At 37.5% G+C, this 25,589-nt stretch overlaps 1 protein-coding gene across 3 annotated transcripts; it reads left to right on the top strand.

Moving 5' to 3' along the window:
• Positions 1 to 1,113: 1,113 nt before the first annotated feature.
• Positions 1,114 to 23,988, top strand: LOC105039722 (multiple RNA-binding domain-containing protein 1). Of its 3 annotated transcripts, none has more exons than XM_073249474.1 (15): positions 1,119 to 1,324; positions 1,410 to 1,517; positions 2,222 to 2,336; positions 4,853 to 5,682; positions 5,814 to 5,945; positions 8,240 to 8,332; positions 8,442 to 8,559; positions 13,681 to 14,004; positions 15,931 to 15,995; positions 18,835 to 19,021; positions 19,649 to 19,753; positions 19,838 to 19,939; positions 20,059 to 20,232; positions 23,063 to 23,194; positions 23,270 to 23,988. In XM_073249474.1, coding segments are annotated over exons 1-15 (2,652 nt in total). In that variant the 5' UTR covers positions 1,119 to 1,322; the 3' UTR covers positions 23,435 to 23,988. The 3 variants fall into 3 exon arrangements, with proteins under 3 accessions (XP_073105581.1, XP_073105575.1, XP_010914288.1); XM_010915986.4 differs by having other exon boundaries at positions 1,120 to 1,324; positions 18,850 to 19,021; XM_073249480.1 differs by lacking the exons at positions 23,063 to 23,194; positions 23,270 to 23,988 and adding an exon at positions 21,252 to 22,587 and having other exon boundaries at positions 1,114 to 1,324.
• Positions 23,989 to 25,589: the final 1,601 nt, after the last annotated feature.

Below are 25,589 nucleotides of genomic sequence, written 5' to 3' on the forward strand. Positions count from 1 at the left end.
CTTGGTGGGAGAAACAAAGTACTAGCACAATTATTAAAGATACCCGAGTCAAAATTTTCACCAAATAAACTATTATGCAAGTTTATAGCATCTGATGGACCGTCTTTGCAGCTCTTTTTACAGTTACTTGCAGCTGCAAAAGTGCACTCCAAGAACCAGTTTGGCCACCAGATTGACCTTCTTGGGACTCTGATACCGCCATGCATAAAAATCTATTGAGAGATGGATATACAATGGAAAATCAATATCTGAGGGCAGAACAGGATAGGCATCTAAGCAGAATCTCATCCTTTAGACCTCGTGGCTGTTTCAATATTGCCTATCATCTATAGGTCAACCTCATCTTTTAAACTACTGTTCACATGAACATGCATGGGTTCCAAACAATATTGGACATCAAGCCTTATCCTAGCTATATGGGGTTAACCTAGTGGCTCAAGGTTATCTATCAAAGTTAGAGAATGCTTTATGGCCGCCTCTCGACTTGATGGCAGCTTTTCTATAATTGACGTAAAATTCCTGACCATGGCAAGTTTTAGGGAAGGGGCACCCACCAAGAGACCTAGGAGGCCAATTGGCAAGCAAGAACGTCTACCCTTTGATTCTATAATTTAAGATCATGCAACCATGAAAGTGACTTTCCAAGGTTCCCCTAACTGGAAATTGTCTAGATTTTCTTTTCCCCAAATCAATGTTTTACGTAGGAAATGGTATCTATATTTGCAGTGCAAATCATAAGCTGAAGATCCAACCAAATCACAAGCTGAAGATCCAACCAAAACACAACTTTCAGAGAGCAATTCCAATAAGAAACAGGGTACATGATGACAAAGCAAATGATGCCTCGAAACTGCAGCCACGGAATCGGACTTGATATCGTACAGATTCCGTGCAAAACTATAGCGTAAAATTGGAAGCTTTTTGTCTTTCTCCTCTTTGGGTTCTGCTTTCGTTTCCCAGATTTTTTTTTTGTATTTCTTTTTTATAATATTTCGCTCTTTTAATAGGTCTTTTTGTTCTCTGGGAGAATTTAAATTGATTCGGGGTAGGGTTGCGGGTTTTCTCCGTCTGAACATGGTTTGGTCCCGCATCGGACCCAAGCGTTATAACGCGACCTATCCTGACCCAAGCGTTGTAACGCGACCTCACCTTTGTAGTCCCAATTCTCGCCGCCTGGCCGCCTTTCCCTCTCACTTCGCCGCCTAGCCGCCGCTGCCGTCGCCAGATTTCGCCTCGCATTCCTTCTTCGAAGCCCTTCTTTCTCTTGTTCCTCACAAACCGATCTTTCCCTAAGTCCGAATTCCGCCCAAAAAGTTCCAAGGATGTGAGTACTTCTCTCCTCTCCTCTTATCGCTCTATCTCTTGCTTCTTTTCCTGTTGTTATTGGCTTGTTTTCTTATCGATCAAAGGTCTCGGATCTGCGTGAAGAATTTGCCCAACTACGTCAAAGAGGACCGCCTCCGGGAGTTTTTCTCACAGAAGGGGGAGGTCACCGATGCCAAGCTCATGCGCACCAAGTATAAAAAAAAAAAAAATCTCGTCCTTTTCTCTAAGAAACAATGGATTCTCTCATTCATGCATTCTTTTATTTGAGTGTGATTCTTTTGCTACTTTGGTTTTATTCATCCTCTGTGGCTTTGATTGGATAAGTGAAGAGTATGCTGTTTATATCCTGTAGAAAAATCCCATCTTTTGGTCTAAGAGACCATGAATTCGTTCTTTAGTTCATTCGTTTTTTTTTTTTTTTTTTTTTGGATATAGGTGTCTTGAGTTTAATCGATATTCCGTGTATCTGATTAGCTAGCTGTAGAGCAGTCAGTTTGCATCTATTAGATAAAATCCCTTCTTTTGCTCTAAGTGGTTTTCAATCCTACCTTTCGATGATTTTGGAATCGATTATTTAGGCCTGTTTGGCACCATTGCTGTTTTTTAGTTTTTGTTTCTCTACAAAGTAGTGGAATCTCACGCGAGGATTGATGTAGAAAAAACAGTTCGCTCCAAACTTTCACCATTCTAACTTCTTCTGTTCGCTTATATCTTTGCTTCCCAAAACTGTGAAGATTTTCAGAAAATAATTGGAGAAAAAAAAGAAAAATAGTTTCGCCATATGGGGCCTGTTCCAGTACCCTTTTCTTCCTGCGATTTTGAAAATGAAAGCAGAAAACAGAAGCAATACCAAATGGTCCCTTATTTATTTATTTTTGGCTTTGGTTCTGGTCAGAGATGGGAAGAGTAGGCAGTTTGCTTTCATTGGGTTCCGAACTGAGAAGGAAGCTGAAGAGGCCCTCAAGTACTTCAACAACACCTACATGGATACTCGCAAGATCATGTGCGAGGTATTACTTGATTTTCATGGTCATTACATTGTCTGTGTTAGTTAGTGGTCCATGAAACTGAATGAATATCGTGAGCTTTAGGATGAACTGGATTATTGCGATGAATATAGTGATATTAGTTGGTTTAATAACTTTGGTTGTCTCCATTCACTTTGCTGATGTTTGTATCTACCCCAAGATATGAATGTAATTCTCTAAATTAAACCTTGCCTTCTCTGTTCAATGACCCATCTCCATGTCTAGAAACCAAGAACTATTGGATGTTGGTAAACCCCAAGAACTATAGATATGAACTATTGGATGTTGCTGTTAGGCTTGTGGGTTGGGTGAGTTTACACTATGAAACCAAGAAGGCAGGTTTCTTGATTATCGATTGGCTTTAGGTTTCACCCAAGCCTCTTTTTTGTTGGATCAAGATGCCTACCTATGATTGGGCACTAGTTTATGGGGATAACAATCAAGTGGAAGGATGCTAAGTCTTCTCAAACTTCGATGGATCATACCTTGATATTTAAGTTTTTAACAAAACATAGATGTGATCACGCTTGTTGGTTAAGGTGAAGGTTAGGTACTTAGTTTAGCAATTCATTGTGAATGGCTATAATGCTCTGTGGATTATCAAGTCATTTGTTGGATTCAATTCTCTTTTGGTGCCTATGTATGTAAGAGAGCTCCACCATATATTTAAACTGAAAGATGTTAACAACATAAATTGGATTAAATTTAATCAGGATAGTTTACTTGGTTTAGAGTGTAGGCACAATTTTCTTAAGAGGTCATTTCTCTTTTGGCTAGCTATTAAAAATTCTGGTTACTTACAAAACAATCACCACAATAGAATGAGCATCTTTACAGTTAGATAGGCCTTTTTTGTGTTTAACTATTTAAATGATGATGTTGGTAAGTTATAACTGTTTTTGATGCGTATGTTTGTACTGTTAGCTAAACCCCAAGAGTGCTGAATGAGTACTGAAAAAACAACATTTTTTAAAATCCTCAGCAATGCAAAATAAATAACATAAAATTATGAACAAGTTTGAAATCAAATATCTACCGATGCCAAGTTCATTGTTAATAGATTTGGGTTATCTCTCCTTGTGTAAGATTTTCTTAGTCTTGGACCTTGATAATAGGAGCATCATGACATGATGGGCATGCCTGTGTGATAGGACAATATTGATGAAAGTGTTGGCAACTTGGCAAGCGAAGTGAAAATGTCGATGCATTATATAGTTCATTATGTATCCAGTCTATTTCTAAAAGTCAACTTCCTTGTCTATGAATGAGAAATTTTGAGAACCCTATGGTGAGCAAGTTATTTTCTCATTCCTCCATTCTATTGCTTCTATTTTTGATACAGAAAACAGATATTTTGGTTGGCTCCTACAGGGTTTGATGTGGTTCATGTTGGTACGAATTAAGGTCAACCGAGAATCAGTCAACATGTTCTCCATTGTTACAACTCCAACCAAACCAATCACCATGGAAATTCAAAACAAGACCAATCAGACCAATCTATGCTCTACTTTGTTACAACTGCAACCAAACCAATCACCATTGAAATTCAAAACAAGACCAACCAACCCAGATAGTGTCGGTTCAGGTTGTTTCTTGGGTTACACAAAAATAGGACAAAAGAAATTCAGTAAATCGACGTATTGATTCTATTCATGACTAACAAGCAAAAACAAGTAATGAACAACATAACTCAAAAGCCTAGTCTATTGAACAATATCATACAACATTAAACCTAAAAGATAAAGCATAGATACTACCCAACATATTACAACAGCCATGCAACCTAATATACTATTCTATTCTATGATTTGATAAACCATAAGGTAGTTTATATTATGTCATAAATAATATATGTGATAATGATTGGATTGGCTGAGTATAGATTGCTTTACCTGATCCCTGTGTTGGAAACTAATTGATCTAGTTGGGTTTTTCAAAATGAGAACTGGAATCAAATGAAGTATGCTTAACTTGAATTTAACCAACCCAACCAGGCCTGTTCGATTTGGTTCTCAGGTTGTTGTAGGACCATGTACACCCCTAGTTAGAAAATTGACTTAGACATTTGCAGTTTTAAGCTTTAATTGATTTTTTCTATTTTTGAAAGGATTTTGATGAATCTGTTCCTAAGTTAATTGGTTCAAGATATTCATCCATCTGTAAAACTGTTTCATGGTAAATAGTTACATGATTAGAAATGTTTCCTTGACAATATTCAGTACATGATGCCTTAGCTCTCTTGCCACCAGCTGCTCAAGTGTATGATGTTTTCCTTACCTTTTTTTTATTGAAGTTTTAAACAAACATTACAATCATTTTCTGAAATGAAATTTAAGTAAGTTTTTATACTACTAAGAAAATTATGCTTGACATTTGAGAGCATTTTTACCACTTTTAACCACGTACTGATTTCAAAGTAATTGCAAGTACAGTGATATGTTTCAGATAGTTTGTACCCAAAAAAGTCAGCTTTTCATGTCATTTTTATTTGTTAACAGATTGCTCATAAAGTTGGTGACCCAAATATACCTCGCTCATGGAGTCGTTATTCTGCAAGGAAAGGTGGTGAAGATAACAAAGATAGCATTGGTGTTGAAGCTAAAAGTTCAGTCATCAAAGATTCAAAGGGCCTAGGATCCTCAACCGATGTGGCCAAAAACTCCAAGGAGGAAGAAAATAATGATCCCAAACTTCAAGAGTTTCTTCAGATCATGCAGCCACGTGTTAAATCAAAGCTGTGGGCAAATGATACATTGGATGGTACCCAACTTATTGAAAAAGATGAAAGAGCTGTGGAAAAAGAAGCCCAGCCACCCAAGAGTAAAAGAAATGAATCAGCTAAAATGAAGGTTCAGGTCATTGATGGGAGCAATGGGGAAAATGGAGTAGCCCATGGGACTTCATCAGTTCACATCCAGAAAGGGGCTTCTGAAATGTCAACTGAACAATCAAATGAAATCGCACAATCTGATGTCATGACAGACATGGAATATTTTAAGAGTAGAATTAAGAAAAATTGGTCAGATTCCGAAACTGATAATGAGGATTCCAGAAGTGATGAAGATTCCAAAAGTGAATCAGATTCAGAATCTGATGATGAGAAATTGTTCGAACCGCGAGAGGTTGATGCAAAAGGTCATACTGTTCAAACAGATGGTAGCACCCCTGCTGGAGACAGCCAAGTTGAAGTAGAAAAGGAGACTTCTTTAGAACATTCTGATGGGGAAACTGATGATAAGGAGAACCCAACATCATCACTTAGTGATGAGAAAAAACAGGCATTGGACACCGGCCGTCTGTTTATCCGCAACCTTCCATATACAACAACGTGAACTGATTTCTCTGCCTCCTCTAATAGCTTTATATTTAGTAAATAATCCTGTAAGATTTCTTTAGGACAACAAGGTTCAGATTATATTTTTTCTGATAAATCTTAATTTATTTGCTGATGGAACCCAGTGAAGATGAGTTGATGGAGCTCTTTGGTCGGTTTGGTGATATTTCACACGTCCACATTGTGGTTGACAAAGATACAAAACGATCCAAAGGCATTGCCTATGTACTGTACACACTACCAGAGTCTGCAGTCAGGTACTTTCTTATTTTGGTATTTTATTCTTCTCCAGTCTAGATACTAGTTGCATATGTTCGGTGGTTGGAGTTGTTTGGAGAAAAAGGGAAGAGGAGGAAAACAGTGGAATGTGCAGTTGACTGAAAGGACTTGGGTGTGGATATAAGTTCATGGGAAAGAATTATTGGCAAAAAGTCAACTAGATACAGATTGTATATATCACATGGTTTTATTTTATCAGCCTGTGCTGTAATATCAGTGCGACACGGTGTTTGACACATAACAACATTACAACTAAAAGCCAACATGACTAAAAAAATATCCAACCCATTCTGATGGTGAACCAGACTTCCCAAACTCAGACCTGAGCCAAGATCAAAATTTTCAACTCAAACATAATCTGAATTGGTTGGGTTAGATTGGGTTGGGTGATTCAACCAATGTTTGACCTAGTTTGGAGGATGCATAATTGTTGAAATATAGGGCTAATTTGGTTTTGTATGGCTGGAACTGCTATGAAGAATATTGGGTTGGACTCTGGGTGGGTTAGGTTAGCTGGAGTAACAAACAGATTCGGTTTGGTCAGGTCATCAAAGTTTTCACATGCACCTGATTTAATTTGAAATTAGGTTGACATAAACCCAAGCCCAGCATAAGTTTATGTTAGTGCAACTAAACCTAGCTTACAGGCTGGCTCAGTATGGGTTTGGGCTACGTTGGTGCAGGTTGCACCGTAGTGTATATGTTTGATAATTGCGGTGCTTTCTGTCATCTGTGATGGGTTATATTATTACTTCACATAGACTACTCTTTCATACCATATGTTTGTTTAAATGCTTCTATTGTTTCTTATAGTTTTGCATCGACTTTTGAAGTTCTTTTACTCTTGAACATTATTAATTTTGTCTGTGTTAAACTGTTTAAGATGATGTTTGACTAACAATCAATGTCTGTTTAATATGATTAAGGTTTCTGTATGAGTTTATGTGGGTTAAAAAATCGTATATGATTTTTAAACACAATTATCTACCACTTAAAAGGTAGATAGATGGCTAGATAATGTTGGTAGTTTTGTGGGGGGGGGGGGGGCGCGGGGGGGCACCTAATGTGCTGTCACCAGCATAGGGCCAGATATGTGGATAGATGGCTAGATAGCTAGGTAAGTAGTTAGGTTGGGGGGGTGGGGGGCGGGGGGGCGACCTAATGTGCTGCTATGTGTTCCAGCTGCATATAGGACTGAATTGACCTATGCGGTCTGATTGATGTTTATGTGATTTTTCTTTTGCACTCTGCTTTTACATTTTTGCAAGAAACATATCACTACTTTTGGTTTGAATCTATATAACCTCATAGTATTATACATCACAAGTAGTCAAATAAATTTGCAAATTTATTTTAAATTTTGAAAATCAATGCCTTGGACTAGCATCCTTGCTTAAGAACTTACAGTTATATACTTCCCATGTCAGCTTAATTTCGTCATCATTGACCAAATAATTTTTATTCTTATGCTCATAAATCATGATCTGACTGCACTGAGAACTTTTTGTGTAAAACTATTTATTTAGGAGTATCACATTTGTAGCTCCACGATACAAGGTCTTGTGAAGACACAGTTCATGGGCAATTGATGAAAATTTCTGGCTGATTGATACATGCATAATTGCATGTATTATTGTATTCGTGATGAACACTGCTGATTGATTATTATCATGGAAACTTGATGAATTCCCTCTTACATTGAGGACTAAGGGTTTATGCAAGTGAACTAGAACAAAAGATTAAGTGGATCAGCTTGTTTTTGATGTCATGGATGAGTACTTGGGACTAGAAGATGATCTGAGAAGGCTGACACCTTTGTGGAAAGACTTGCAAGGGTAGAGTATCTATTTCTGGTGAAGAATTTAGCACCAACTTTTGGAGAGTGGGTGGCAGCTTGAAGTTTAGTTGTACTATGTTCTTAAACCTTGATGATTTTTTTTGATTTATTAGTGACCACAGTGGAATGAAGCATGGTGGTTTTAGGTTTGGCTGGGGTGGTGGTCCTTTAAGCTTTTCTTAGTTTTCTTACTGCAACTGCAATTTGGTTGCTGGAATCCTAAACTGCTTAATCATGAATTCATTTTTATCCCTGGTGCTGTTCATAGTTACCAGATTCAGCTTGTTAGAGCTGTGCTACTCTTGATATCTATCTCTTTTCCTCATAGGTAGAGACTTTTATGCATGTATCAAATGGTTGTTACTTGCTGTGCTTCAATTTCTTTAGACTGCGTGTATTTTGTAACATGATTATTTCTTTGGACTCCTAATGCAGGGCATTAGAAGAATTAGATAACTCTATCTTCCAAGGCAGATTGCTACATGTTATGCCTGCAAAACCACAAAATCCATCTACTCAGAAGCTTGAGTATGGCTACCATCTCAATGGTCTTACCACACATTGTTTTAACATATGATATTCAAACTTTGTTTTTGTTGTTACAATAATGTATGTCTTAATTTTGCAAAACCTGAAGGTCTGATCATGCAACTAGCAAAAAGACTTTCAAGCAGCAACGGGAGGAACAAAGAAAGGCATCTGAAGCTAGTGGTGATACACGAGCATGGAATAGTTTGTTCATGCGCCCAGACACGGTATGACCCTGCTTCAAAAGCAAACCTAAACTGTGAAGATATTCTTTTGTTTAACTTGATGTTTGTTTTCAACAATATATTGTTTGGCATGCCCACATTCTTCTGCTGAGTCTCCACACTTTTTGGCATCTGCTGCTTTTTCTGTCTACTTAAATGTTGCATATTGCCATTGTGAATGAAATGCTATTAGGTGATTCGTCCCCATATTTCATCTTGTTCTTTTATTGTTATGTGGATTTGTTTTTTCCCCTCCTTTCTGACTTGCTTAAATAATCAGGACAAGGCTTGATGGTTAAGGTTACGACATTATTTCCATCTGCTTAAAAAACAAATTGCAAGTGTTGCAAAATGTAAAGAAGCCAACCTGAAGTATGACAAGCATTTACTATATAAATCTCAACAGCTTCGACAATTTTTTTAAACTATATCAGTCCAGCTACTAAAAATACTGAGAGAACCATCCCATCTAGCACCATAAAATAAATTTTGTGATTTCTGTAATCAACCATCTATTGTCTCATGCAAATAGAGGACATGCTTTGGGGTTTAGACAATAAAAAGCTTAAAACTGTGAATTTATTCTTGTTTGCAAACAATTATTCAAGATTTGGTAGAATATTGGTTCCAAAACCAATAAGCAAGGTTCATCATACCTGTATATACCATCCTAATCCGAGCATATCATACCATATCAGTGCTAAACCGAGACCCGATATAGGGGAACTACGGAGTCTTAAAACACTGAATTGATCTTGTACCAAGTATACAACACTGTACCAGCATGGTACTAACATAGGATCTGGTAACGAGACAGGGGACCTTACTAGCAGCATTTGCCGAACCAACTTGAACTAGGCAATTCGGCCCATACTGAATTGAACCGACATAAAATTAGGATGGTTTGGCCATTCGGTTTGATTTGTCATATAAAATTTCCCTCTTGCTCTTGTTTGCTACCTTCTCACTTTTGTTTGGCCTCTTGCTCTCTCTCCTCTTTCCCTCCCCTTGCAAACCTAGGGATCTCCACTCTGCTGCTCTCCGAGCTTCGGCTCTGCCATCCATCGACATCTCTTATCGAGATCGCTCTTTGATGACATGTTGTTGTCCCTTATCGAGATCGCTCTCATCCTCCATCTAGCAGCACCAACGAGGTAACCCACCCTTCTCTTTCTCCCTCTCCCATCCTCTCTGTCCCTCACCTATCTCCTCCCCTTTCTCCCTCCTTTCTCTCTCTTCCTTCCTCTCCTCCCTCTCCCTCCCCTTGATTTGGTATGCCTTGGATCGGTACGGTATGTCTAGTACCATACCAATCCAGTTGCTAGCCATTACAACCCCTGGTACCATTGTGGCAACCTTGCCAATAAGCTTTGTCAAGTAATATTCTCTTGTCTTTATGTAAGAGGCTAGATATGGGAGGGTTTTTTTACTCTTAGTCACACTTTTGTTAGGATTTAAGTGTTTGTCTAGTTTAGGTGATTGATTCTTTTGTCTATTTGAGCTGATTAACATTCTGATGCTCTATAAGGTAACCTCTCTTAAGGAGTTTGGATTGCTATATCTGGAAGATGTCTTGGTGGGAGAAAAAGAGTTAGTTGAATTCTAGAAATATAGACACAATGAGCTATAATATATTTTTTCTAATTTTTTACTAAAAAGATTTGTTTAAATAAAAAATAATGATGATGCTATAGAAGGAAAGCAAATGGGGTAAAGATTGGGTGGGAAAACACGGATGTTCAAAACACCTCTTGCATGGGCACGTCATTGGAGTTGGCGATATACTCATATACAGTAGATTAGATTTATTAGTTGTTAGTAAGCACTTCTTCTCGTTTATACATATACATATACATATATATATATCTATATGTGTGTGTGTGTTACTGTTACCCTGCAAAGTGATCACACATGCTTCATTTTGGTAAATACACTTCTTCTCGGATTTTAAGTGTGTTTAATTGCTTTACAAACTAGGCATATTAGTGTAGCTTTTATGAGCTCTTTGCTTGGATTCTTTATGCTAGGAGACATCCAACCTTCTTCACGGAGAAGTGCTGTGTGATGTTCTTCCTGATTAAATTTTTCTTTATTTCATATTTCCAAGCTTATCAAACTGGGATTGAATTTATAGTTGGACATGTGTTTTATGATTGATCATCAGCTTATTGTCAATCTTCTACCTTTTCTGACCTATGTTTGTCACCAAAATCAATTGCAATATATTTCCAAGATTTGCCTTCATTCTATTCATGCATTGTCTATTCGCTCTCTCTTTCCTAAATTTGTTTCTCCAGATTTCTCTTGTATTTTGTTTTTCAGTCTCCTCTGTAAGTTTCCTCACCTCCTCTTCTCCCTCTCTTTTGCTTTATGTTCATTCTTCTTTTACTTGCTTTGTCTTGATGCATCTTGTGAGTCCTTGATTCCTATGCTTTTCCAGTTTTCCTAGCACTCCGTGATCCTTATAATTGCCTTCTTTTCCTTATCTCAAGGAACCTGCTGATAGTCCACGTTGGGATCTTGAGCACATACATATCTTGCCCTTGATCTTCTATTTTCTTGTGGATTGCAATTCATCACAATTATTTCTGTTTTTAATCCATATATTCTTAAATCTTTTTGGAAGCTCCGGTATTTGTGGAGTAATTCAACATCTGCGGCCACAAACCACTGTCCAAGAAGCTTCTCTCTGGGTAACTAGTCCAATCCTAGACCTTTGTTCCTTTTTTGTGTGTGGGGGGGGGGGTGTTGGAGGTGTGTGTCTTGTTTTAGAGGCATATGATAAAACAAGATAAATTAGTTGAAATGGGAGCAAATGGTCTAAAGGCACTTCACTAATGGCATAGCCAATGTTCGTTGAATCGGTATCGGAGGTCATATCGATTGGCAATCAGTTCAGTACAGTATGGGTTCGTACCGTTCCATTCCAGGTGCACCTAAAACAAGGAGAGAGAGTGGGGAGGGAGAAAAGGAAAGAAGAGGAGAGAGAGAGTGAGGGAGGGAGAGGGAAGAAGGAAATGGAGGGCCAAGGGCTAAACCCTAACCCTAACCCAAGCACTGAGAGGGAGAGTGGGGGAGGGAGGGGGAGGGTCGAGGGCTAAATCCTAGCCCTAGCCATAGCGGAGGGAGAGGGAGGAACTTACCAGTAGTGGCCAGCATCTGGCACCATCGAAAGCAAGGAGGACTCTAACCATCGCAAGTGGGCTGGGAGCGTTTAATAAGTGAACCGGAGGGTGGATTGGGGTTTTATAACCCAAACTAACCCAACCCTTGGAACCATCCTAATTTAGCATCGGTTCAGCAATCATTGGTCATAGCTGTAAAATTGAAGAAATGAGTGTAAAGAAAGGGATGTACATAAATATCCATATTGCCCATTAGAGAGAGAGAGAGAGAGAATATTGGAAAATATTACAAAATGAGTGAGGAGTAACAATTTGTATGCATACTGATTTTCTTGAGTACTAGTTTCTATTTGATTTTGTTCTAGTTTTCTTTTCCTCTTATACAAATGACTTGAGCACTGTTAATTTGGGTGCCAATGTGGATAATGTGCCAATAAGACAGGAACCTTTGGAACTCCATATTATTCTGATGTTAGAAAGTGAACCTTAAGTTAGCATCATTTGAGGAAAAAAAAAAAATTTCATGTTAGAAAGTGAACCTCCAATAATTCATGTTGCTACTCAAAATCTTCCCATATATCAGCCTACAAAAAAGGGCTCTCACTGCTTGCAAAATTGTCAATGAAGTGAGTATCTTTATCACTTCTAGTTTCACTTCATGATTCTGACTTATGACTGAACCTACATCTAGAGAAAACGCCCACTGTGAATGGTGGTACCATTGTGGTTGGTCCCTTTGTTGGTGTCTGTCTCTCTTGGTTTGCGTGTTCAACAGGCTTAGATGGTGGCTGTCCTCTGAACTTCTCTTATGCTGTTGTCAATGTCTTCATGAGGAGATGGTATTAAATGCTCTTTCAGCTTGAATATGCTAAATGGTGTCTTTGTTTGGAAATGATGCTTCCAACTCTGATAACTTAAGGTAGCACATCTCATGTCAGTTTGAAATGAACTTAAGAATGTTTTCTAGGGCTTTGACTTGTGTTCTTGCAAAGGGTAATTTTAGTATGTTTCTCTGAACATGAAGTATGAGGCCTCACACTGTCAATTGGTGGCTGTTCTTCTCTATTTAAACTCACAATGCTACATATGGTTTTTATGGTGAGTCTGCAGGTTTTCCATATTCCTTGAAACCTTTGAGGGACTTCTTAGAATCATCATTGTTATTGATTGATTGGATGATTTGGCTGATATTCGATTGCCTGTTTTGTTTTATTTGAGGGACTGAGAAAGCGAAGATTGGTCCTAGTTAGTTTTTTTTGTACAGCTTAGTATAAAAAGTTTCTGATTTATTCATTCCATAATACCATGCAATTTCAGTACTGTTGGTGATTGACAATGAATTCAAATGGGAAGATACGGGAGATATTGCTGTACTTATTTTGTTTTCCACATCTTTTTCTCTATATTCATGACTTGTTGACTAGATTTTTGAACTTTGCGACCATTTTGGTCAATGTATTGCATTATTTTTTCCAGCACTTGCTTCTCAAGGGGTATGCATTTCATGCATTTTTGATATTTTTTGAATTGTTCCAAGTTTCAAGTTATTTGTTCTATTAAGCTTTTTATGATGTCTTTTCTGAAAATAGCAGAAGGACAGCAAGAAGCAGAATATACTCTTCTATTAGAAAATTTAAGAAAAAAAGCAGCCATAAGAACATATCACTACTTTTGCCAACTGCTATCTGATGACTAGTTATGATATCCAAAGAATTCTCATTATGATGTGTGACATCTGCCATCTGCTTTTTTTCTCACATCAATCACTGGCCTCCTGTGTAAAAGTAACCTTCATGCACATTTGCTGGTGCCTGACATTATAAAATCATGGATGGTGAATCCCTTGCTTCAACATACCCCTTGACTGGATGTGGTGATTACAATCTGAAACGATTTTTTTTTTCATGATCTTAAACTGCAGACTTATTGCTTAATGTGTAAAGTACTTTCTTCCATACATATTCTGTGATTCAGCTTATGGTCTTCTGCATATCAATAGGTTGTTGAAAACATAGCTAGAAAACATGGCATCAATAAAAGTGATCTCCTCGATCGAGAAGCAGATGATCTCGCTGTACGTATTGCACTTGGGGAAACGCACGTGATAGCAGAGACCAAGAAAGCTCTATCTAATGCTGGAGTTAATCTTATTGTATTGGAAGAATATGCTTCTAAGAAGACTGACAGTATCAAAAGAAGCAACCATGTAATATTGGTTAAGAACTTACCTTACAGTTCTTGTGAAGCAGATCTTGTTAACATGTTTGGGAAATTTGGAAGTCTGGACAAAATAATTCTCCCACCGACCAGAGCATTGGCCTTGGTATGATAACATTGTTTCATTACTCTTAACGTAGTATATGAAATTTTGCATAAGTATCTCTTCAATTTCTTAATACGCTGTTATTCGATTTTATTGACCAATCTTTTGATTTAGATCAGTCTCATGGGGATCTCTTTTCCCTTTTTCTTTTTTTTTTTAGGTAACATGGGGATCTCTTGAATGCTACATGTTCGTAATATGTTTTCTGTTATGTAACCCTGGATCCCTTTCTTTATATGCTTGGTTTTTAAGTCATCTCCTCCCTTCTTGGCATAAAACCCCCTTATAAGTAGTTATTTAGGTGGAAAACCCTCATATTCAAGTCATGATGACATTCTTATTTAATGTTGTACTCCAAGTTTTAGACAGGATCCTTGATTTTAATATTGAAATCAAATTTAACAATAACTTTTGATATATAATAGATTGCAAAAAATGCACCTTTTTTCCACTTCCTCCAGATGTGCATAGCATGCTCTGAGCTCTTGTTGTGATACTTTAAGGTCATGGTGAGTTCACCCTGCTCTCCCCAACACTGCTCCCACCACCTGAGCTGTGCGACCCAACAACAATGACAACCAAAAAAAAAAACAGTGGGATATGGTGTATTAATTCTGTTTTCATATTATGGTCTCTCTGTACTTTTACTTTTGTGAGATTCCTTCTTACTAGTGTCTAAAATGAGGTTGAAATGTTTTGCGATCTTTGCATTACTCATTTGTATTGTTAAAGCCAAATATGCTACCCTTGTATGTGATCATCATTATATGTAGTGGATGTTTTCACAGATTAGTAAGGTACATTTTATGTGATTAAGCCAATATATTTATCCATCTACATATTAATATTCAGTGGATGAGGATTTTTCTTTTTAACTTGTGGATTTGTATTCCTTAACTTAATGTGCATGGTATATTGCTAAATTTGTACACTTCAATTCCTTAATTTTGGTAAATCTTGGATTGCCCACACCAGGATAACCATTCTTGTTTCACCTTAGTGTGGTCTATTACATTCACTAACTTTAAATTCTTAAAATTACAATGTGAAATTTGCTGAAGCCGGCTGCTCCTGTGTTCCAAAAGGTCTTGCAGTTTATGGACTTGCTGCTTTTCTTTTTCCATTATGAGATAAGAGTTACATTGGGACTCCTGTTAAAAGATAAACCTTTTCTTCTTTTCCCATTAGTCTTTTATTTATGTAGATGATCTTGTTATCACTGAAACGGTATGACATTTGTCAACTGTTTCAAGTTTAAGGCAATCTTCTCCTTTGAAATGAAGTCATCATTTGACTTTATGTTGCTCCTCCCAGCTCAAATACACTTAACCTGTATAGCAGTATCCAGTTTAGCCATCAGTGATTCCCCACTGCTGGCCTCATATTTGATGAAATAATGGTTCGGTGGTTGGAATTATTTTAGTTGACATACTAGAACTGGACCTGCTGAACAAACTTTCTAGCTGCTTCATATAAATATCTATTCATAAGTCCTCCCCAGACTCTTATCTGGTTTCATATAATGGATAGTGAAGTTGCTTGAGCATCTTGAGGGGAATGGGAAAAGTTTATGGGGTCAAATTTTTTGTTGTGATTAAATTATTTTTTCGATTATTTTTGCATAACAAATTCAATCAGGAATGAATGGGTTTAGAGTGGCCAATTCATGTTTTATTGAGATGCCATTTTGCAATACCAATTATTTTTTTAATTGATATGTTTGATCTTTCCTTCATGGGCCTAGTAAATACTATCACCAGAATTCATGAAGAATGATGAGTTTGTTTTAGATTACCATGATGTATACCAATTAAATAAAATGCTTGTTATATGAAATTGTTTATGAAGTCAACTACTATGGCATCTAGATTTGTAGTAATAGATATCACCCTGATTTATCTTAGGATCTCTTGTTACGTGTTTCAGGTTATTTTTCTTGAAGCAGCTGAAGCTCGTGCTGCATTCAAGGGTTTAGCATACAAACGATACAAGTATGGCTCTTTGTGTACATTCGTTTCTTATATTTCTGGTTAGAAGGAAAAATTGCATGGTGCTTCTCTTTTTCTTTATGGTGCATCCTGTTCATGTTTGATCGAACACTTAAGGTTATGAAATTCTTTTCTTATGCAATTTTAGTTATGAATTTCAATCCATAAGGGTTTTTGTTTTGTAAAAGTAAAATCATAATGGTTAGAACTTAGAATTAAAAACACGTGGTGCTTCTTGTAGGGCATTATTGTTCATGTTTGATGCAACACTTAATTATGGTTATGAATCTCTCTCTCTCTCTCTCTCTCTCTCTCTCTCTCACATGCAATTTTTGTGATAAAACTCCATCCATATCTGCTTTTATTTTGTAGTAACATAAATGCTTGGGCTCAGAATCCATGCTGAATGCAATTCCACTTAAGCAAATAACATGTGATTCTAAGGCAATAATATCAAGTATAGGTCCAACATGCAGCCAATCATGCCCTTTTTCTTTATTTTTTTTTCTTTTCCTTTTTTCCTTGATCAAATAAGAACCAAAATGCTGATGCCCATACAAAGAATGGATAGGACCACATTCAATAAATTGCTGATATGCGTTGGTTTGTATGATTTTCTCTCATTTGATATTGCTGACAAGCAAAATATGTGCTTTTTTAAAGCAGTTTATATTTATGTCTAGAAATATGTATATCCTTATGCAGTGACAATGGTGGAAAGGTATGTTATTCTTGCACCTAACCATCCTTTTGTTCAAATGATTCCCATGCCAGTCTGTATACTGGCATATATTGCTTTCTATTTTTATTGAACTCTTTATAATATATCACATCTCATGATTCAGATCAGATCAAAGTTAAAATTTGATTCTCTCTCTGCATGCTATTACTTTATTTTAAGACCTATAACCTAAAATAAACCTGAGGGAACTCTTTTACCTTTGTTCCATTCCCTTCTGTTCCACCTGAATATCTAAAATAGTGTGCATGATCACAGAAATTGGTGCATAGACCCCAAAAATTATATCCTCAATTCCTAACCTGCTAGAAAGCACAATAAAATCCTTTCTTTGTTCCCTAACCACATAATTAACTCCTATCAGATCAGGTCCTTTGAAACACAAGAGTCCTTTGCTCTTTATTTTCCCATAAATCAATTTGGCATAGATCTGTCATGTTTGCTGTTGTAGGACAGCAATCTATGAAAACCTTTTAAACCCTGCAAACCCTATTTTGGCCTCCTATTGCTCATATGCTGTCCTTGCCCCTAGGATCTTGCATCAAATGCTCACCCAAGGAATTGTCTTATCATGTTACTAAGTAATGAAAACTCAAAGCCCTCATACATTTATTCTAAAATTTAAACCGAATGCTTTGCATGTTTCAAGTAAACAAAAGTCAAATTGCATAGTTTTCTTTATTTATATAAATTAAAAAGGAAAAAATCCAAAAAAGAAAGCTACTGGAACAAAAAGAGAGAAGCACAGTTATGGACTGTTGATCAGCTACTCTGAGATCTTGATTTAAAGACTGAAGAAACATCTGTTCACGTGATGCTGGAACAGATACAAGATAAACACGGTTGGTCAATATACACCACCAGTGAGCAAAGAATGTGGTTCTGTACTTCTGAAAATCACCAATACTGTTTACTATCCTGGCTACTGCTAGAGCTTGGTTCCAATCAAGAATCCGATTATTTCTGAACCTCCACTATGATCGATAGGCATTGGCAAATTACTATTTGTTAGCTGGAAGCCTGGAAATATCATGGAAACATGGAGAGCAGAGCATAAATGGATCTAATGAAAAACAAACCATTCCTGGCACCAACACCAATGCTAGGATTTTCAACAAATAAAAGCCAAAACGATGAGGCAAGGCACATTGCAGCAACATCAGCATGTTCTAGCAAAAGTACACCAGATAGCTAGGTAAAATCACTTCGCTTGCTGCCATAAGATGAAATATAAATTTTGTTATCCTAAGTGCCCTGACCAGATGTAGTGCATGTATATAAAATATCTTGAGCAGTGCATGTATATAAAATATCTTGAGCAGTGGAGCATCAATTTACAGAGACCCAGTGAACTGACAATGGAATCTCTTAATGGATTTTCAGATGGTTTTCCCATCCAAAAACAAAAAAAATTGAAAAAAGAGAAAATTTCTGACCTCCACTATATACAAGGTCTATAAGGGTTTTTTTTCCATGGTTGATTCTTTTCATTGAAGAACAGCTGCACTTTGATTAAAGCTTGTTTCTTTTTCTAGTGGAAAATAAGCCTCTTTTATCATCAATCAATTCAAATGTCGTGATAGTTGGAAGCAGCTAGATTATGCTCAAGTGCCTTTACTTGGGATGATATCTGTATTAATGAATCAAAATCTACTTTGAATAACTATAAAAAGTTGTTCATTTCCCACTCCTTCAGTAGAGATATGTAATGGAATAAGTGAGCTTTGCATTGCAAATGTTAGTCATTTTCACAAAAGAAAAGGTGAAAGGAAAATGTAATGGTGTTTGCTTGAAAGCTGTAAGTTTGCTGTTTGAAGTTCCTGGTGGAGTATTCTCTTAAATAGTGAAATCTGAAGATTAAAACCTATGTGAGACTTCCGAAGAACCACATGCAATATCATTATAGTTTATTTACATAATTTCACATGCACTTTCTGATTTTTTTTACACCATGATCTTTTCCATTCTGAGGTGCTAAGCTCTCTCTCTCTCCCCCCTTCTTTCTTTGCCCCTTAGTTTAGTTTTTTTTCTTTGTTGTTTCTTTTATCTTTTAGCATTCTTTCTTATTATCCTTAAAAGACTTTTCTGAGTCTGATTTAATAGTGTTGCAAACTGTAGAGATGCTCCACTATATTTGGAATGGGCCCCTGCCGAGATTTTATCTCCTAACCCAACATCAGAGAGTGAGCAACAAAAACATGTAGTTGGTGAACAAAATGTTAAGAAGGTTTTACTGGAGCAAAGTGTGGAAGGTTTGCCAGAAGAAGATATAGATCCTGACAGAGTGGAGGTTTGACATTTTTCTCACTTTTGTTTTGCCTATTAACATTCTCTTTAGTTTATTTATTGCCAATTTACATCGTATTTTAGGTGATTCTTGGATAATCTAACATTGTTAGCCCACTAAGCATTGGAGAAAAATACTCAATCTGAGCAACGTTTTCTCATGTTGTTGGATTAATTATTTCCACGTATCAGTCAATGTTTTTGCTGGCGCCAGTTGCTGTAGCCAGTTTGCATATTTTTAGTAGCTTTGTTCAATTTTAGTAGGATTCTTTCGTATACAGGGAGGTATTTTTATTAATAAAAGATGCAAAGATTTTCCCATCGTATTTGTGAATAATAGGAGCATCCATCAATGTTAACCTATCAATATGTTAATTAAAAGTATTAGCTTAGCTTGCCTCAAGATGAACTAAACTGTATGTATGTATCAGTAATTAAAAGTATTAGCTTAGCTTGCCTCAAGATGAACTAAACTGTGTGCAAACTTTGCTTGGTCGATGTGCTTTTTGTCTAAATTCAAGTATCTGATGCTGTTAATTAATAATCTAATTCATTTATTTTTCCAATAATGGATTGCATATTGCATGTGATTCCTCTGATCACTTATAAGTTTCTTTATTGATTTATACAGTCGCGATCATTGTTTGTGAAGAACCTGAATTTCAAGACATCTGATGAATCTTTGAAAAAACATTTTGGTGATAATATGAAGAATGGATCTATAAGAAGTGGAAAGGTAAAGTTACATGTTCGTTGGCTAGCCTTCTACTGATTTCTCTGCTTTTATTATGTCTTAATATCAATTTTCACTCTTTATTAGGTGAAAAAGCACATTAAGAATGGGAAGAATGTCTCCATGGGTTTTGGTTTCATTGAATTTGATTCTGTGGAGACAGCAACCAATGTATGCAAGGATTTACAGGTACTCTTTTTCAAGAAGCACTTTGGATATACTTTTCCTGCGGCATGGACTCGGCAGTTCATTTTCATGTTCTTCTCTCATTCAAAAGAGCAAAATGAGTTTGGATATTTTCTTTACAGGGAACTGTTCTGGATGGGCATGCTCTTATCTTGCAACTATGTCATGCCAAGAAAGATGGTCAAGTTCTAAAGAAGGATGAGAAAGACAGGAGTTCCACTAAACTGCTTGTGAGAAATGTGGCATTTGAGGCAACAGAAAAAGATTTAAGGCAGTTGTTTAGTCCATTTGGCCAGGTAAAACTTTGTTCCCTTGACCAGAAGAGTCTTCTAATATCCATGCTAATCACCATGTTTGAGTCACTGAAGATGGGCAACCCCAAAAGCCTTCTTGCATTCGATTCCCCTTAATAGGCCCCTCAGGCTCTTTTTCTTTAGTAGTTACTACTTTGATAGAGGTATATCCTGCTTAAGTTATCTTTTCTTGAGAATTCTGAACTGACAAAATGGCTTTTGCAGTCCTTTTACCTTTGTGCCCAGAACTATTTCTGGCTAATACATGATAAGAACTCTCTATTTGAAAAACGTGACTGACCATCTGGTGTCTTTGTGAATGTTCATCCATGACTCGCGATCTCAGTGAGTTGGAAAGCTTCATGTTTAAAGAGGGAAAGGAAAAACAAAATAAAAGTAGAAAAGAAAAGGAAGTATGAGAAGAATGGAATGCTGAAACTGGATGAAATAAAGAAAATAATAAAAAATGAAAAATATTCTAGTCATCTAACAACTGGTAGAGTCAGCATGCAAAATATTTAAGGGCTGGGTTGCAAACATCTTTTGAGTTTTATCATCTAGCAATCCTGCTTCCTAGGTCAAATATACCCATCCACAGTTATCTGTACTTTTGTCATTTATACGTTTAAGAATGCTCCTGCTTTGAAGTTCCATCCTTTTTAAACTTTTTATCTCATAAATGCATCAAGACTGACTTGAAAAAACATGCAACATGGGATAAGGTGGTCTATATGCCTCCCCACATCTTCAGAAAATATCAATTTTGCCCCATCTGGAAAAAAGCTACATGTAAGCTTTGCACGGTACTGTTCCCAAGCAAGTTTCTGGACCAGGAATTATTGTAGCAACCACTTTTACTTCTGACTCCTAGTGTAAGGAGTCGCTATCCACCTTTAATTCATTGGATAAAGTGAAAAATAAACAAGTCTTTGCAGTTTTATTTATGCAAAGTTACAAAAAAGTACTTTTCTCTTTCCTTTTTTGGGGAATGACGTCATTATCTTATCCGCAAAAACTTGTAGCTTAGAGGGCAGAATGTGCGCACTGAAGTGGATGCATTCTTCTACCCAAAAAAATGGATGCATCCTGCAACAGAGTCTTCTTATGGGCAGGCAAATGCTGCTGCATTCCAATGTGTATCAGTGTCTCCTTATATCTTGTTACTGGTCATCTACTAGATTTGATGGTCCATTTATTCCAAATGTTAAGTTATTGGTCTTTCTTGCTATTTAACTTCATCCAATTGCAAAATTGTATATTAGCATTGAGTGAATTGCGACTAAAAAAATGCTCTGCAATCAAACTATGTATATGCCTATCTGCTATTAAAGTAGCTCATTTGAGTGGTGTGAATTTAGCAAATTTACCACTTGCACTACTTAATGACTGAACAAATAATGATCGAAGTAAACTTTTCTTACCAAAACTGATTTATTGTATTTAGTGAACACTTGTATTTACAGGACACAGGTTGGAATGTCTTTTCGGTATCTGGTGGTATTTATCAGTTGTCTAAAATAAAACCCATAGATAGCCAGGACTACAAAAAGAATGATATTTTAAGAGCAAGGTTTGCCATACCGTGCCGAACAAGACGGTACACCCCATCTCGTACTGGACTGTTGGGGAACCGGCACGATTCGGCCGGTAAAATCGGTACACCGGCGGTACCTAAGAATAAAGAATGGAAAGTGAGAAAGAGAGAGAGGGGAGGGAAGAGAGGGAGGTGGGAGCCACCGGAGGCCGGCGGTGGCCGGCTGCGGCCGTCGGAGGGCTTTCGAGCCCCGCATCGCCCGATAGGGCTTTCAAGAGAGCAAAAAAGAGAGAAAGAGCGCTCGGAGGGGGGGCGGAGAACCTACCGGACAGACGGTGCCTCCGTTGCGAGGCTTCCAGTGGCCGACGAGCCGACGCCGACGGCCTGAGGGTGGTCGAGTGGGCGGAGCCCCTTCGCGGCTCCGCCCCCTTCTTCTTTTTCGAAACAGACGATGTCTGTTTCGATTTTTTCTTTTTTTTTTATTTTAAACTTATGAAGTCGGCAACTGGGTTGCCGACTTAAGAAATTTTTTAAAAAAAAACAAAAATCGTGAAGCCGGCAAATCGTTTGCCGACTTCACTTAAAACCATGTTTTTAAAAAAAATTACGAAACAGGGGTGATGCCCCTGTTTCACGCCTGCGGTGCCGCGCGCGTGGACGGCGCCCTCCGACGCCCCGCCGGCTCCTTCCCCTCCCTCTTTTTTTTTTTCTCTTTTTCTCTATTTCTCTCAATTTCTCTCTTTTTTCTTCCGGTTCGGGTCGTCGGTTCAGTACGGTATGAAACCATACCGAACCGTACCGCCGGCCGGCCGAAACGGCCGGCGGTACCAGTTCAGTAAACCTTGTTTAGGAGTCTTTAGCTTAATGGTCTTGACAGAAGAGTTTTGCAAACCTTAATGTGGACTAAATTTGTTTGCAAAATGGATGTTATGGATTCATTAAAAGAAATTCCCACCGGAAGAAAATCTTTGCTCTTCTTGTCTTTGATGACAATTGTATGCTGCATCTTTCCCTACTTGGTGAATGTAATGAGCAGTCATCTCATTTAGAATACTGATGGTCCAATGATCTGTCACCACATGAATATGTTGAGACACAAAAAGTTGTGAACATATAACAAAATGTAACCTACCTACTTCTAGAATTTTTGTGTTCTATAAAGAGTCGAACTGGTCGCTATTTTGGTTTCTCTCTCTCTCTCTCTCTCTCTTTTTAAGGGAATAGTTATGAAAGCCTAACCCAGTTCCATTGAGAACATGAAATTAAACCCTGCAGTTACATGTGTATTCTAATTTTCAGATCAGAAGTTTGAGGCTGCCAATGAAGTTTGGTAGTCACAGAGGTTTTGCATTTGTGGAGTATGTTACAAAGCAAGAGGCACAGAATGCTCTAAAAGCTCTTTCAAGCACACATCTCTACGGCCGTCATCTGGTATTTCTCAGAGTTATTGCCACACTGCAAGCATCTTCTCCTTCCATGCAACCGTGCTGAACAGTTTTCTTTCAGGTCCTAGAGAAAGCTAAAGAGGGAGAGAGCTTGGAAGAATTGAGAGCAAGAACTGCTGCCCAGTTTGTGGATGAAAATAATGGATTTCAAATGCTGTCGAAAAAAAGGAAACACATGACCGTTGTCGATGAAGGCAATGTCAAATTTGCGAGGATAATAGACTAACAGTGTCTATCCAGTTGCATCACCCCAGGGTGAATCACCCTAAAATTTTGCTGTATATCTCTAGTTTCTTTTTTTCTATACAGGAGGCACAGCAATCATATAGCTTGTTGCCCTGTAGTAGTTGCTGGGCAAATTTTCTTGCTGCTAAGTTTTGACAGAAATCATTACACGAACCTTCAAGTGAAGCTTTTGGCTCCACTTTGTTTATTTCATTAAAAGTGCTTGCTATGCAGTTGAAATCCCATATCAGTCAACTATGGGGGGTATATTGCTATCCTATGGGCCTGTAAAGCAACCATCTGAACAAGGAAAATGCAAAATTATGGAGGTATTAATGGATATTTGACTGTACATGGAGAGGAGAGGCACTCGAGACTGGTCTATATGTAACAAGTTGCTTCATGGTTTGGATAACTGGGAAGCAGTCGACAACCTTAAGGAGTTTACATTATTCTTGCTGAAGTTGTAAATATTGTAGAATCTACAGGCCTCTAGTTTTGTCTATTTTACCAACTAGTTACAAAGTCCTTTGCAACGGATGTATTTGCACCAAAGTTGGTTATTACTTGTATCGGGCATCATACAAGTAGCTTTTTGGTGTGGTATAGGTTGGTATGGTAAATGAGATATCATGTACGGCAAAGTGCCAAAGTTGAGCTGATGGACTATGTCAGTATTTTACTGATATGGTATGATTTACAGGGTATTGAAGGGTATAACAGCCCTTTGAATTTAGCTATGGAGGACCTCTTTTACTTTCAGGACCTCCATGGCTATTCAAATTGGTTGTGCATCCCGGTCTCCCCATCCCCATGAAAAGCTTTACCCATTTGTCTTGGTCATCATGGAGACAATAACTCTGGCTCTTTCTGTTGCCTGTGTTATTCTTCTCCTCCATTGGATTCGTTTACTACCATACGCCTGAATCTTCAAGCCTCGCCGAGGAAAAAAATTTCTGCCTGCGGATGCAGGCACAAAATCAGTGAGCGTTACTTCATGTTGTGATTATTCCTTTTTAATTGCTTATTTCCTTTCATCCCTCGATAATTCCCTGGAAGAACTTTGATAACTAATTTTCTTTTTTATTCCTTGTTACCTACTTTTCATGTACAGCTGAATGTTATGACGAGCTAGTTGATTTGATATTTCTTTAGTTGTCTGTCAAAGCTCTATTTGGAGATTTATTAAGAATAAGCTCAAATTTTTACTGAGCAACTTGTACCACATACTAAATTACAAGACCATTCCATGCCAGGGCCTCCAAATCATTCTCTACACAGACACGTATAGATTCGGCCACATGGGCTACATCCAGTCTCGTAGTCCATAGGGGTGCTAGCTTTCCTAAACATCCATCCTAGTCTTATCCAAAAAAACATTCATCTGTCAGTTCGTCTATTACAGAGCCACGCACAATGAGTGTTTATTAAGTGCCAACCTTGGCTCCGCAACTATACTCTTGGTTTCCGTCTAGGAAAATCCTGGGTTCGCTACGGAAGGTAATTCTGCATGTTTGAGTTTGGTGATTTGGGGGAGTATAAATCTTTTGGAAACTCTTTCCAAGCTTAGTAGGTTGCTTCAAACAATGAATACGTGCAAAGAATAGACCTTAGCAAATCAAAGTTGGAGTATCTTGTTTCATCTCTTCTGAAGGTTTTGGCATCTCAAGTAAGGAGAGCTCATAATCATCGGCTTTTAATGGGGATCTCAACATCTAAAGTCTATTCTAATCAATAGTGGAAGGTCAAAAAACAAATCTTCACAACATCAGATAGGCTACCGAAATCTACGCCTCTAGGCCAAATCGTGTAGCATATTTCAGAAATATGGCTGTTGTTACTGTTGCTTCTGCTGCTGCTCCCGTTGCTGTTAAATACCAAACCTGACAAATTTCTAGCCAATTATTCATGGGTTAAGTATAGGATCAAGGTATTACCTGTCAAAATTTGAGAAAGCTTATGGTTGAACGCCAATTTGATTTCAACCCTTTCATTAGGCGTTATTCAACATTGAATGGACAGTCTTTTTCTTATTTTTATAATATTAATAGCTTAATACATTGATTCTAGGTACATATTAGGTCACCTACTTCCATAACTGAACAGCATAGTTTACCAGTATGGTCCTTGACATATCCACTTTTAACTCAATTCAG

The sequence above is a fragment of the Elaeis guineensis genome, chromosome 1 (assembly GCF_000442705.2).
Source record: "Elaeis guineensis isolate ETL-2024a chromosome 1, EG11, whole genome shotgun sequence".
NCBI lineage: Eukaryota > Viridiplantae > Streptophyta > Magnoliopsida > Arecales > Arecaceae > Elaeis > Elaeis guineensis.

Excerpts from the sequence above, each read along its gene's own strand:
- LOC105039722 (XM_073249474.1), top strand. Across the intron at positions 8,560-13,680 it reads TGTTCATGCGCCCAGACACG|GTTGTTGAAAACATAGCTAG; the intron begins GTATGACCCTGC and ends GCATATCAATAG. Across the intron at positions 20,233-23,062 it reads TGTTTAGTCCATTTGGCCAG|ATCAGAAGTTTGAGGCTGCC; the intron begins GTAAAACTTTGT and ends TCTAATTTTCAG.